Source organism: Ciconia boyciana, chromosome 6, assembly GCF_034638445.1.
Source record: "Ciconia boyciana chromosome 6, ASM3463844v1, whole genome shotgun sequence".
In the NCBI taxonomy this organism is placed as follows: Eukaryota; Metazoa; Chordata; class Aves; order Ciconiiformes; family Ciconiidae; genus Ciconia; species Ciconia boyciana.
The window spans coordinates 34302013-34316671 of NC_132939.1; the positions used below are offsets into that span (position 1 = coordinate 34302013).

The window sequence follows — 14659 nt, forward strand, 5'->3', positions numbered from 1 at the left end:
CCAACTGAGCAATACTAAATATTATTTAATACATAAATATTCTCATCATTAGTAATAATGTTATTTTTATCACATTTCCTTTCTACATCCTACTCTATTTTCAGAATTTTCATTGTCACGTTCACCTGTTTTCTTTAGCATTCACTTCTAAGCAACAGTCTTAACTCACTCATTAGGTCCCGCCCTTTTTTACTATCTACATTTCAGGGACCTGAAACAAAAATTAAGAAGGGAGTATCATACTTTGCAGAGCCATTGCTTTAAGCTTTTTTCCTTTGATATATTACACTTACAGTTTAAAGTAATTCAAATTTTTGTGAAATCAACTTGACAAAAACAGGGTTAGAAACCCCCACCTTCTCATCCATGATAACTTCAAATGATTAAACGCAAATATATTTGCTTTGATACTCCAGATGTAGGCCATGGGCATAACTACTAAATCACCTGAAATACATAATTATTTCAATGAACATTTTTCTGCCCATTTTCCTACACAAACAAGGATGAGACTACTGTACTACTTGCCCTCCTCCAGACCCTTAGCTTTTGAACTCACTAATTCCAAACAACAGTGACAAAGGAATAGACATCTCAAAAACGTCAAATCCTCATGGTTTAGAAAAGTTGGTAGCTAAGTAAATTAGAGCTACCTTTAATGAAATACTGCAGAATTATTTCAACAGTTAATCAGTCAGTTAATATGGGAAGAGTGGTAACCAACACACGCATACATCTGTAACTCTCAAGCACATACAGCATATAGCGTCTCCTATCCATTCAGCAGTTAGAAGATATCGTAAGTGCATTGCTGAGCAGTTTCAGTTATGTGGGCAAAGCAGGAGATATTAGAAGAACCAGAGATGTTATAGAGGTAAGGGAATATAGTACTGCATGGCCACTAAGGTTATAAGAGAGATGCAAGGTTACTGCAGAAGAAAATTCGAAGTGCAGAAGAAAATTCGAAGTGCAGAAGAAGGGCAGGGGGCTCCACTCAGCAGAAACAGGACAGAAATCTGAAGAAAAACTGGCTATGTCAGTCCTACTGTTCCCAGAAAAACCTCCATTTCCTTTGTACTCAAAATGCTGGGCCTTTACATCCTCAAAACCTTCCTGCTAACTCCACAAACCAAACTGACAAGATAGATTTCAGGTACGGGAGTGTTAAGTCCATTTATAAATTAGAGAGTGCACCATCCCACTCCTCATACCACAATTGGAATCTGCAACATCATACAAATTAGGAAAGTGAGCAAACCATTCTATTAAATTAATTTCATCATCTATGGAATAACTGCATATATCAGATGAATGCTTAATAACTACCATCGGTATTTACTTTATAAATGCTTAATTATTGCTCAGAAAATAATTGAAGGCTCCAAGATAAAAGGTGCTAAAGAAGTTGCAAGTGTGTATTTTAGAATCTTACCTTTCAGCACTGAATGCAGACTCTGTGTCAATGTATATAACAGCCCCATCTAGTCCTCCCATGCTTACAGGCAGTGTAGCCAGAACACTCACCATAATACAAAATTGAGTTTTGCCACAACCTGGTGGGCTAGTTATCTGGAAGAAAGAAGATTAGTAACATAAACAAGAGATTGTCACATTCACTTCACCCTAATCCTACTTTTAACTAAAACCCATCAGCCAGAACTCCTCAAATTCTGCTCTTCCAGTTACCAAAGGAGGACAGCCACAAAAAGTTAGGATGCAGCCCACAAAGAGCAACTTGCAATTACTCTTGTATCTGTGCCTTGCAGTCAAACTCATCCACTGAAGAATAAACAGTTGTTCTTCAGACATAGCATTATGCTTGTACTTATTTCTTTGATGTCCTTTATTACCTCCCATATTTGAGGTCCCCTATCCGCCCCCTCCTCTTACAAGATCTCTAGAGCCACACCTAGTTCTCTTCCATCTCTTTCTCTGTGCTACCTTCTAAAATAGAGCAGAATTAGAAGATTCACAGTTGACATTCACATGACATCAATGGCCTTTAGAGCTGAAAACAAAGTCCAGAGCTAATGAGCTCACAGATGTAAATGACTGCTTAGGAATCGTCATTACTTTGGCTACAACCAGGTCTCCCTTGGAAATTACAAGGATAATTGCTTATATCCTGTAAAGACTGAATGTTCAATATGAACCACGTATATACATAAGACAGATTTTATCTGCCCCAGAGACTACACTCTGCTATGCAGCACGTGTTTTGTCATTAGTGTTAACTCCCTATTACCATATTTCAACACAAACACCATTTAATGATCCAGACCAGCTTGCCAATTTTAAGCTTTCACCTGCACTTACTGAAAGCCTGCTGCGACTAAGCAGTATTCAAAAACAGCACATTCAACCTGTGTGAAATGGTTCCAGCATGATTTTGATCCAAGAGAAAAACCACAAGGATCAAAAGAATACATTGTCTGATGAGATCCCCAGTTCCTGAGAGCAAGATTTTTTTTTCCTACTAGACATGGCAGTATGCTGTTCTTTATCCACTGCAAATCTTGCAGAGATTGTAAATGAATGCTGGGCTCTGTGTTCAGATAATCATATGTTCATTACTACTACAGTGGGCCTTTAAATACAATATCACATTGTCACTGCTTCTGGGAAGGCAGATGATGACATCTTAAATACTAAGAGGGCTGAAATACAAAGTTGAAGTGACTTTAGGCACTAAAAACAGAGTAATGGGTTCATTCTGATGCTAGTAGGGACTAAATAATAATGCAAGATAAAAGCAAGCCTCTCCAGGGAAGTTTAACTGCAAAATGAAACATACCTCCTCAAAACACCTAGTACTGCCAAAACAAAGGCTTAAATACAGAGCTGTTGTTTTAAATCAAAAAAGAAACCTTACAACAGACAGACACTCAAAACCAAACTGATTTCTGAGCCTAAAAGCACAATAGTTTGGTTTTAAGCACAAACACTCTTTCACCACAAGTTACCACAGTATTGCTCTGGTTTCATTTTAAGCAGCAGCAGCATGACTTGAAGCACAGAAAATTTACAGGGAAACACTGAGGGACTGCATTAGCTACAGTTACACATTAGCTACTGTTAACAGTTGGTTAAAATCCCTTTAATCACTTTTGTCTTTAAACAAGGCCTGAAAACGAAGCCATATCAGTCAATCTAATTGAAGCTTTAATGCAAGAGAAGCATTAGATGATCTTTGTTTAGAAGCACACACTGCATTTAGTGAATTACAGATCAGGAATCAGTCATATTTATGCAATTATCTGTCCTCTATCCAGTGTACTTAAGTTACAAAATATCATATCAACGATAGCTGCCACAGTTTAATATGAGCCCAAAGCATATATAAAAATTGCAGAGGCAATACACATTCCTTAGACTGCGATAGCCAAGGAATCTCACCAGCTGTTTCTAGTTAAAAAGAAGACTTTAAATGAATGAGGGGAGGGCATCAATCCAGTTGTTAAATTGTTTGGACAACTGTGAGGAGACCTCAAAAACGTTTGTAGTTTCAGCCTTGCCTGGGACGTGGCATTGGAATCAACATTTATTTCAGTGGCTGATGCAGGAGCTAATTCAGCAGAGATGCTGTAAAAATGTCTGAGGATATGAGCATCATATCAGAGAAAGACAGGGAATCTCGCAGTACAAGCTAGTACAAGGAAGGAAGCCAATGGAGCAAGAGAGAATTTATATTCCCAAAGACAACAATACTTCATCTTTTATCAGCATTCATTTAAAGGGCATTAAAATGGGATTTTAAATAATCCACAGTGAACAATTTTAAAGAACTACCACATTTTATTGTAGTTACCACTGGTTCAGCAAGTGCTTTGAACAATACAATCTTAGTTTAAAAAAACTAAAATTCCTCTAATATAATTTAAATTGAATGTCTGCAAAAAGTTTGCTTAGTTTGTTTTACTCTCAATTTGCTCTGAAAAAAAAAATCAAGTCCACCCAGATAGAAATGTGAAGACTACAACAGTTTTTAATTTATCTCTGCCTAATACAATATACTTTTATTTTTCAATAAACTATATATTATTTTCTCTGGCACATCTGTAGGGTTTGGATAAAGTCACAAGGAGCTAATTCTTCCTCAGCTACCAGGGGATTGAACTGTTCAATATTCACAGTCATTACTTTAATTTTTCCTCAGAGAAGCTGGCCAAAAGCTCTGACATCTGACCACAAAATTTTAGCTATGATTTAATTTCCAACTTAAAACCTAATAGTGGTTTGGGAAAAAATGGTCCAAGACAATGTAACACAAATCAAATCCCTCTGGCACTCAAAAAGCAAGCAGCTTTGCCTGTAGAAGATAGCACCACAACTCTTAACCCTGTGGCTCATGTACTCAAATTCCAAGTTTCCAACCACCCTCACTGCTGGGTAAAGTAACAGGAAGACAACGATTTAGCCACACCAGTCAGGAAGTAAATGCTGCACACAACATACTTTTGAAGAGAACTTCTTGCAAACTTAGAATATCTGCTTAATAACAAAAATACCAAAGGGCAATCTGCTGGTCAGCTATGCTCCAGAAAGTTGCAAAAGAGCACATTAAAATTATCAAGTTCCAAAATCACTTGAATCCAAAAAGAACATGACCTGAAAGTGTTCATAAGCTGCAGTACAGCATTAAAGCAGCAGCAGCAGACACTTGATAGCTTTCTACTAAAATTTCATCTAACAATCATGCTGAAGAACACTTGCAGTGCTGCCAACCTTTGAAATGACTTCAGATCTCATGACTCTTGCAAAAATGCTTTTAAACATCTCCAGAACCAGGCTTTAAATGAGAAACTCAGTTTCTGCATACTTAATTGTTCTCTGCCTTTATGTTTGCTGAGAAGCACCTAATACATGCCCTAATCGCTTTCCACATTTAGTATGTAAAAGGCAAATAAAAAGCAATACAATTTTTTTCCTAAGACACCTCTAATCTCTTAAATTGGTCATCTAATTTCTGGAGTCTACCTAGTTCTCTCTATAATATTTCTGATTAAATAGTTATTATGCATCAGTATTGTCAATCTGGCATGAGGGTGCAACAAGACCAAGCCACTGATGGATGTAGTGCTTGCAGTTCTGATCCCATCCACTAGATGTCTTGTACAGACGTCAACATATCAGTCACTTGGTGAGATCACCACCTATCGAAGATAGCTGCATTAGGCAGGTCTCTATTTTTAACCAAAATATGTTAGAATACAAAAAACTTAACATTCAAAAGTTTTTTTTCAGAAGAAAATTTGAAGTGCAACACCTTTCCTAACGCAGTGCTTTTCATTTCCAATCAGATAAAAGTTCAGCCTATCTTTGAATATATTCATTTGCCTCAACTACCTTTAAATACAGTGATATATATGGAGTATGACCATTCTTAAAATAGAGTTTAGCAACAGTTTCCCAGATTTTCTCATCTCTAAAGAGATAAATGTTTTAAGGAAACACTGAAAAAAATTTAAAATTGAGTATTGTGATAATCAACCAAGCTGAGAAGTATTACAAAATACATAGCTCTGGAAAATTAAGCACTTCCTTTTAATTCCTGAAGAGCTTTGTTTTATACCATCTCAGGAAAATTATATTTGACATCCATGGTTTGAGATCAACTGCTTGCAGAAATTCCTTTCAGATAATAAAAAAAAAAATTAAAAACCCAAACCAAAATTTCGAAGTTAAAGGTTAGCTAAACTCCAGTAAAACTCCAAGCACATCAACCACTGCTTTCCCTGGCTCACCCTCTGCAGCAATGCCAAGAACATGGCAATCAGCAAGCTTGAAGTCTATCAGTGCTCCAGAGCCATTCTACCTGGTCTTCAGGCAAGAACACGTCAGATAGACTGCTCTGACAGCTGAATGATAGCTACGCTTAGGATTAAGACAAATATTCATGACATTGTTATCAGCAGCCTTGTAAATTAACTGCGTGGCTCTTCCAACCCAAAAGGATCACATCCACTTATTTTTTTTAATTAGGAAAAAAATATTCCAGGATCCTTTAATGCAAACTTTTACACTCTGGCCATTTTTTACTCAAAATTGCCAAGCCACACGAAGGAGGGCAAAAAAGACTGGGTTATCTGGGTTGACATCCTTGTTCTGGGCACCACTCATGAGCCAATCACAGGCTCAAGGACAAGCTGGCAAAAGACAGAAAAGACACATCTCTATTCTACTTCTTTCTCCTACCTGTGCAGCAGTGGCTCTACAGTTCAACTAAAGAAGCACAATTCAGAAGTTTAAGCAGCATAAGCATGTGAACAGCCATTCTCTGCCTCCACCAAGGAAAAGTTAGTGGACCAGATGGAAATCCCAGAAAGCCAGACCCTAGCCGCAAGTGAGCATCATTTCTTTTCAAACACAGGCTGTGCTATTTCATCAGTTGACTGCATGAACAATAATCCAAAAGAAAAGGAGTCAAACTACACCTAGTGTGCCCACTGCTTTGCTGATAAAAATATTTTTAGGAACCAAAAACTCATCTCCTGCTGAAGGCATTATCCTCAACAGCACCATAGTTACAATCTCAGGACCCTGCATATTCCACTGCTACTTATAAGAACAGCTCTTTCTTCTTCAATGAAACAGAATTTAGCAAGTCTTTTCTCCCAGAATTTAAAGACTTGCAGTATTCATCTTAAGATTAAGTTCTTCCCATCCAATTTTATTATAGTAAACTGGTAACAAAGCCAGGCCTAAATATGAAGAAAATATTAGTTCTGACAGATCAATGTAAGTTCATGGATGCGTTCTTAAACATTTTTATGAAGACCTGACTGGTGTATATTCCTGTACATCATATATCAAAAGAAATATTCAGAATGTTTAAAAAGTAATATCCCCTCATTACGTAAGAGTTTACTGGAACAAAAACTGTTATAGTCTAAACCCAGTGTTGCTTAAACACCAATATGTTTTAAGTCACTATCAGATTTCATAAATGATTTCTATCTGAGATCAAAACCAATCTAGTTTGATTATAGGGTGTGGAAAAAATGTATTTTCCTCATAGTAAGATTTTCGTAACTTCTCATTTCTATTTGCTACAGTGGACAAAGAAAAGCACTTGGTAAGGACCATTGAAGTGTAGAAGGAAAAAAAATTGTTTCAACCTATCTAAATTCAGAGCATGAGGCACACAATATGTATTTTTCCACTCATTTCAAGTGCACAGCTGAGTTCAGAACTTTCCTTTAAGGCAGCAAGTATGGCAACATTGCATAAAACCAATGTCCATCTAGCTCTGGATTCTGTCTCTACCAAGGGCCTACAAGAGATGCTAGGGGAGTAACATAAGAACAGGGCACGCATATATTGATAATCCTTCCAATATATGTTTCTCCATCTCCATTTGTAGCTCAGCAAATTCCTAAGCCAGAGATTGCATCTTTGTATTTTTATAATACTCAATTACTCTTATGAGCATCTACACAAATCCTGTCTTTCCAGATTATAGAAACTATGCAAGTCATTATCACTTTCTGTGAGGCCATAGAGAAATCCAGGTACTAGACGTGCTCCCTTGTTCTTAAAAGAAAATTCTAAGCAAGAAAGTAGCATTGCATCCAAAGTCCAAAGAGTGACAGAGTTATAGATAGATAGATATGCAATTTGTAGTGTTGCAATGTATGTGCATATAATACAGGCCTTAATTACAGTCTTTTTTAAAAAGAATGCATTACATAATTATTGCATAAATTAGTTACATTTATATATAAAAGCTCTGTAAAGTCATTCTCATGCCTATATGCTTCGCACTTTTGTCCTAATTGCTTATTGTACCTTCATAAAAACTAATGACTTGCTAAAGTCAGAGTGAGTCAGTGTTAAAAGGACAGACTCCTGATTCCGCACCTTATGCTCTGACCATGAAACCACACTGCAACTTTCTGACTGTAAAATCCAGCCAACAATTTCCTGGGAAATTTTTCACTTTTTTTAAAGGAACATAGGGTCACCAATTTTAATTCCTTTATTTTCTTACTTACCTGACATGCTGGGGAAAAAAACCCAACACACCACCAGAAAAAAGAGTGCAGTTTCGACCAATTAAAAAAAAACACTTCTCATCCAAAATTTTTGTGTATTTTGTGTTTAAAGCACCTGACACGACAGTCCAACCTATCTGTGACTTTTGACTTCCAGGTGTGATGTGCAACTGCAGTAAAATACATTAAACAAGTTACCTCTGTGAGGGATCCACAGGGCACTCCACCATGCAAGACTTTATCCAAACTATGCAGCGTGGTGGATAAAAAGGCTGAAGAGGGATTGACAGACTTCCTCAGTTTCATTTCATAAGCCTACAAAAGGAGGGAAAAAAGCAAAAGAAAAACACACAAATCAGAAAATGCCCCTTTTTTTAATGGAAATAGCAAACATTTGCTTTCATCAACCTGGAATGACTTAACACTTGCTAATGAGGAAACTATTCCTATCTTCAGCTATAGTCCTCTCTTAGCTCATCACCCTTCCTTGCATTTATATCCCATTTATAGCTCACAGAGTAAATTTAAAAGTTTGTTGTATCTCCCTCACCACAATATTAAATAATAAGCCTTTAATAATGATGTGTCAAAGGTTTTCTCTGCTCCTATTCAACAAGGCTTGCTTTCAACCCATAAAACTTAAACTTTTAAATAAGTAAACACTATATATGCATGGTTAGCGACCAATGCAAAACATTCACACAAAACCTAAAACCAAGAACTCCCTGGCCAATGTTTGCTACCAATTTGAAACTGCCTGGGTTGACGGAAAGGTTTGCTAAAGATTCACAAGTTTTTGAATAAGCCTGGGCTGATCCTGTAGCCATCCATAATTTTCCACTTTTGTGAGGAATACTAGTCAAGAAGACAGGACAGGTACAGAAGTGAAAATAGCTGAATTCCTAGTTCTTCCACTGACTAGAGGAACTGGCCCAAGATCAGAATTCTAGTTCATAAGCATTATTTTCATTTGGGGAATCAATTTAAACCAAAGAAGAAATAACAAAATGGAAATGCTGATCTGGAAACACCAAAACTTGATGTTTCCAAAAGAAACAGGTCTTGCTCACACCTTGCAGACATCTGCTAAAACTGACACATTCCTCAACCACTGAGCATCCTGAACATCAGAAGTTTGATTTTGTAAAAGGAACAGTCCAAGATCTAAAGGTAGTTGCTCTAGTTATAGCTAAGGGTTCCTAGAGGTTTCAGACTCCTGGCCCAACAACCGAGATTCTCAAAGCCCTGTCACAGCGTACCGTCATAACCTGCCATGAATGACCGCTCCAGAAAACCTGATTTCTCTATGCCTCACAGAAATGCAGGCATCAAATTTATCCCAGTCTTAAGATAGTCTGCTGGGAATATGGTGTACTGTGGAAGCACCTCCACAGGAATCATCGATAACTAAGTAAATAACACAACATTGAATCCTAGATGTTTTAGTCCATACTTGCTGGGCCAATAAGTGAGCATTTTTTGTGAACAAGTTGATCATAAAAATTTCCATTTAGTTCTACCAGCAGGCTAAGATAAGATAGCTTGTACCTTCCTTTTTTATGCTACAGTTCTTCCCTATGTTATGACAGGTAGCATATTAGAATAATATTTGAAATTCATTCAGACATTCTCTGCTCTTGAGTTCTGTTGAGGAGAAATATACAAAAAATAGCCTTAAAGACACAGAACAGGCCAATACAAAAAAACAATTAATTTCACCTTACTCAAATGGGATCGGAGTTTATGCTCAGGTTCACTTTAAGAGTGAATACATGTACTGATGAAGAAGGATTTGCAACATATTTTAATTTAATCATTTTTTGTTTAACCTCTGACAGGACTTAAACACTGAAGACTGGAAACAAACCCTGTAGACCATGGCAACAATATTCTAGTCTAGCTTTCCTGCCTAACATGGGCTCTAAAATTTTACCCAGTGATTTCTGTATTTAACCCACAAAATTAGGGTTGAACCAGACTGTCTTTCAGTAAAAAAAAAAATTAAAAAAATTGTTAAATCAGGAATCCAAGTGAATGAAAAATTACCACCTCCTTAGACAACCTTTTCCAATGGTAACTTATGTTAGTTTCTAAAGACTTTTTTATTACTTCCCATTTCAGGGATTTATTTTTTAGTTTATCTTCCAGCCACTGGATCTTGTTCAGCTTTTTGTTCAGCTGGACTCTAGAGACCTCTAATATAATTATCTTTTCTACTCAGCATATAATGTGATCATAGACACCATTTTTGACATCTTTTCACCTGAATTCAAAAAATAAAACAAAATCCAGCCACTGCATTGCAGCTAACATCTATTTCTTTCTTGCACTGTCGCCAGTTAGGCCACCTGTAGCCTAAACCACACTACGGCTCATTTACATGGATGGAAAAAATCCTCAAGTTATTTTCAGGATCACTTCACTTCTTGGCACCAATTTTATGTCTAAAACCAATTTATACTGACATTCTTATTCTTTGCTTGTATTAAACAATGCTTTTTTTTTTAGTTGCAGGGTCCAAACCGGAAGTAATTTTTATATGCTGGATTGCAGAGAGAATACCATATTTCCCTATTGCACTCAGAACCAATTCTGCAAGCCTGAACAATCTCTTGAGGCTACAATGCCTAATAAAAGTCACTGCATCAAACTAAAGTGCCTCAGAGATCTAAATTTAAAAATAAAAGTATTATTTCATTGTGCAGTCAAACTGAGACATCACAAACCTCCCAGGTAAAAAGATGAGTGACACTGTTTAGCTTTTTCCCAGATACTGTATCAAAAACAGAATCAACACAAGCATACTTACTGTCTGCATTCTGGGAGCACAAGCTCGGCTGACTTTACAAAGAAGCTTCTGTACATCATAGTAGCTCTGTCCTGTCACTTTCATTAGCTCCAGGATCGAAAGACATAAAAAGTCCTGAAAGATGACAGAACAGTTCAGAGAGCTCATCCTAGAAATCAAGACTGGGGACTAAACTGATGCAATTTATACACAACTAGTATTCATTCCACAGGTTTACCAACTGTGCCATGTTATACACTATTTATGCTATACCTCTTCTACCTTTCTCTGATACCAGTATATTAAAAGAAATTGTACTCGTAATGAATCAAAGGACCAAACATTCAAGAATGGTGTGAAGGAATTGCAACAAGATAACACCTTTTTGCCCACAGGCATCTCTATCTACCAGAAAAACATTCAAAATACATCATGTCTTCTAGATTGCAGACCTAGGGCTAGATCCTGTACTTATGATGCATACTACTGAAATACATAGGGCCTCTTGGCTCTCTTTAGGCAAGCATTCATAAGAACAACTTCAGAACATACTGCTGAATCAACCCATAACTGATAGTGTAACATCACAGCATGTTCACACACTAGATCATGTAGTATATGTATGTTTTTGTGAAGTGTTCACAAATGGATGTCTTGCTCCATAGAAGTAGTAGCTGCACACTCCTGCTAAAATAAAGCATCTTCAGGTTCTTTAGAAGTGAAGGTAGGAAGTACATACAAGTTTAAACGTTTTAGTTAGGCATCTATTCTTTTAAAGCTATATTTTTACAAGGCAGCAGGCCAGACAGAGCCTGCAGTGCCCCCTACTTTATAGAAAGTAAAGCTCCCTGTAAATTAAACCACAAAAAAGTAAACAGTACACACATTAAAATACCACGCCCCCCAAAAAAACCCCACCAAAAACCAACCCCCAAAGAAAACCCCCCGCAAACATAAAATAACCCTTTCACCTGACAGGTAGTGATCTGATGGCGACTCAGCCTTTCACACAGCTCCTGAGACAACCTTGCTCTTCTTAGTTTCTTAGCAGCCATGCTCCCCAATCTACAGGGCAAACAAAACAAAATTTTTTGAAAGATGCTTGGAATATGACTATGCAGACAATTACACTCACTCCTTGATAAAGAACAGGAAAGTGTGCACGTGTGTGTGTGTGTATATATATATATATAAAATTTAAGGTGATATAGACTTCCCATATAACTGCTCTGAAAGCAGTTATGTTAAATTATATTACCACTGTTAAGTTAAGTTATATTGCCACTCTGAAATTATGTTAAGTTATATTACCACTCTGAAAGCAGTTATGTTAAATTATATCTCGTCATATTTGACCACGTATGAGATCATGCCAGTAAGAACAGAAGAGTCAGCAATGCTTATAGGACAGAGGTTTCTGAGACATAAGAAAGCTAGAAATTACTCAGTGGTGAACTGAACAAGAAATCCTCATGCTATACTGCATTGGAAAGAAATAAGGTTATCTTTGGATGCCTAAACATGAACAGTAGAGTAATCACAGTAAGTATTTAGCCCTAGAACGTATACTGCTAGAACAAAACACTCAGTTCTGGTGATCCAGGATTTGGGACAGATGTTGAAAGAATAGGAAGGACCCGGAAAGGAGACACCAGAAAGACTGAAGGGCTGGAAACATACTTTAGCATGCAAGACTCAAGACAGTCAAACCCATCTCATAATGTTCTATGTAAAAATTTATGAAATAAACACAGTTAATAAAGAGTTGTTTAATTTAGCTAACAGTGTAAAAGAAACCAGAGGCCAAGGCTAAGCATATGAAGATGAGAACTACAATGTAAATACTATTTTATTCTAAAAGTGAACAAAAATACCATTGGACCAAAGCAGCAACAATTTTGGTATATTCAGTCACTTAAGCAAATTGTATTTATTGAGATTCCTGCTTAAAGACTATTTCATTATTTCAGATAAGCCTTAAGACTATTTTACATAGCAGATAAGATTACACTGCCACTACAAATCTTTCTCCCCTTAGCTCTCAGCTATTTGCATTTGTCCTTTTTTTTTTGTCATTCCATTCTACTGAACAAAACTCCACAGGGTAGTATTCAGCTCAGTACAACCTAAAGCACACGTTTTCCTAACCTATACATATGTTTGAGTACATAGCTGTTTCACACATATTATTTAGGCAATATTCCTAGTATTTATTTAGCCAGAAGTTTAGGCAAAATAAAAAGGTTTTTAAATAACGCAAAATTGCTACAAGTTTTGCAGATGCACAGGCCTCCACATCTTCACAAGATGGAAACTTTATTGCTCTGCAAAATCCTCTTTAGACAGGAGGAAAAGCAAACGTTTGAAGAGTTCAGTGCCCTTCAAGTTACCAGCAGTATTAATAACCATTTGTCATACAAACTGCACACTCTGCCTCGAGTACTATGGTGGTTTCTGGTTTTGCACATACACCACTTACCGCTGCAGCTGAACAAAAGCCTAGGCACAACCTCTGGTAACTGATTTTGTGACTGAAGCGATGGCAGCGGACGCCCGCAGGAGCGCTGCCCGTGCCCTCTCGGTGGTCCCGGGACGGGCAGGCGGATAAGGACACCCGTGAGGGGGAAAGATACACACATACACCGGCACGGACTTACACCAGGTGACACAGGTGCTGCAGGAGAGCCTGACATTATCACCTCATCTAGAATGAGAAAATGAACTTACGACCCCAACACCTGAAGGCGAGCAGCGCCGGCACAGGGCTCCCCTCCCGCCGCCCAGCCCAGGCGACTCAGGCGCCCGCCCCCCCGCATCGGTCCGGGACGCGAGGCTGCGCCCGCAGCAGGAGCCCTGACCTGGCCCGGCCCCGCCTCGCCTCGCCCCCAGCAGCGCCGTGGGCACTCGACACCTCGCTCCCGCCGCAAACCGGCCTGGGCCCCGCGGCTCCGGGGCCTCCCGCCGGGCCGGGCCGGGCCGGGCCAGACGCGCCCGCCTGAGGAGGAGCGCGCCCTGCGCACCTGAGAACTTTTTCAAGGCTCCCCGCGGCGGGCGCGAGGAGGCGGGGCCGCTGGGCAAGGCCTGCACTCGCGATTGGCTCCGCTCCCACCAATCCCCTCGCACCCGTGACAGCCGGTGGCGCGTAGGGCATGCCGGGAGCGGTGGTTCCCGGGGGCGGGCGCGAGGGCGGGCGCGAGGGCGGGAGCGTGCGCGCGCCGCCCTGCGGCCTGTGATGGCGGTGGCGCCTGGGCTCGGCCTAGCGAGGGCCCTGCGGCCGCGGCGCCGCCCGGGGTAGCGCCTCTCCTGCACCCGCTCCATCAGAAGAGAAGCAGCTTCGGGGGGGAAGAAGGGGCCGAGGGGGCGTTCAGTGTTTATCCGCGCTCGTGAACGTGAGCGCCTCCCCGGAGGTGGAGGCGCCAGGCCAGGCTGTTGAGGTGGAGGAAGCATGCTCCAGGCACGGAAACCTCGATGCGGGCATCCTCGGAGGTTGCCTTTCACAGTGCTTCCATGCTTTACCCTAGAAATTTCTACCTTCCTCTGCACATAAAGCACCTACAAAACCTGAAAGTCTCCAGCATGAAGAGCGCTATGCATACGTTCATTTGTTAGTAAAGCATATTGGAATGCTGATTCTTGTCTTCAAATTGAGGGCTTACAAATATCTGGTCTGCTGCCAGCTCTGGAAGAAATGCTTTCTGACTGAAGAAGCTATTACCCTGTAATGTGAATGTAACAGGGAGAATCAGCCGTCAAACATGACTGACATGACCTTACTAACGTCTGTAGGGTGAGTTTTCCACCTCACTAGCTTATACTAGAAAGTACTGAAGTTAGTATTGTATATATATTGTCTGCATAATCTTTACAGTTCTAGAAA

At 39.3% G+C, this 14659-nt stretch overlaps 1 protein-coding gene across 5 annotated transcripts in view; it reads right to left on the reverse strand.

Annotated features, from left to right (window-relative positions):
- The window catches only part of RAD51B (RAD51 paralog B), a 457164-nt gene that overhangs the window by 389443 nt on the left and 53062 nt on the right, over positions 1 to 14659 (reverse strand). The window contains exons 1-6 of one of the 5 annotated variants that reach the window (XM_072864695.1): positions 13803 to 13929; positions 13262 to 13486; positions 11754 to 11847; positions 10804 to 10917; positions 8193 to 8309; positions 1433 to 1569 (exon numbers count right to left, since the gene is read on the reverse strand). In XM_072864695.1, the coding sequence (XP_072720796.1) occupies positions 1433 to 1569; positions 8193 to 8309; positions 10804 to 10917; positions 11754 to 11837 (452 nt within the window). In that variant the 5' untranslated portion in view covers positions 11838 to 11847; positions 13262 to 13486; positions 13803 to 13929. The other 4 variants (XM_072864694.1, XM_072864696.1, XM_072864697.1 and 1 more) reach the window with 4 other exon arrangements.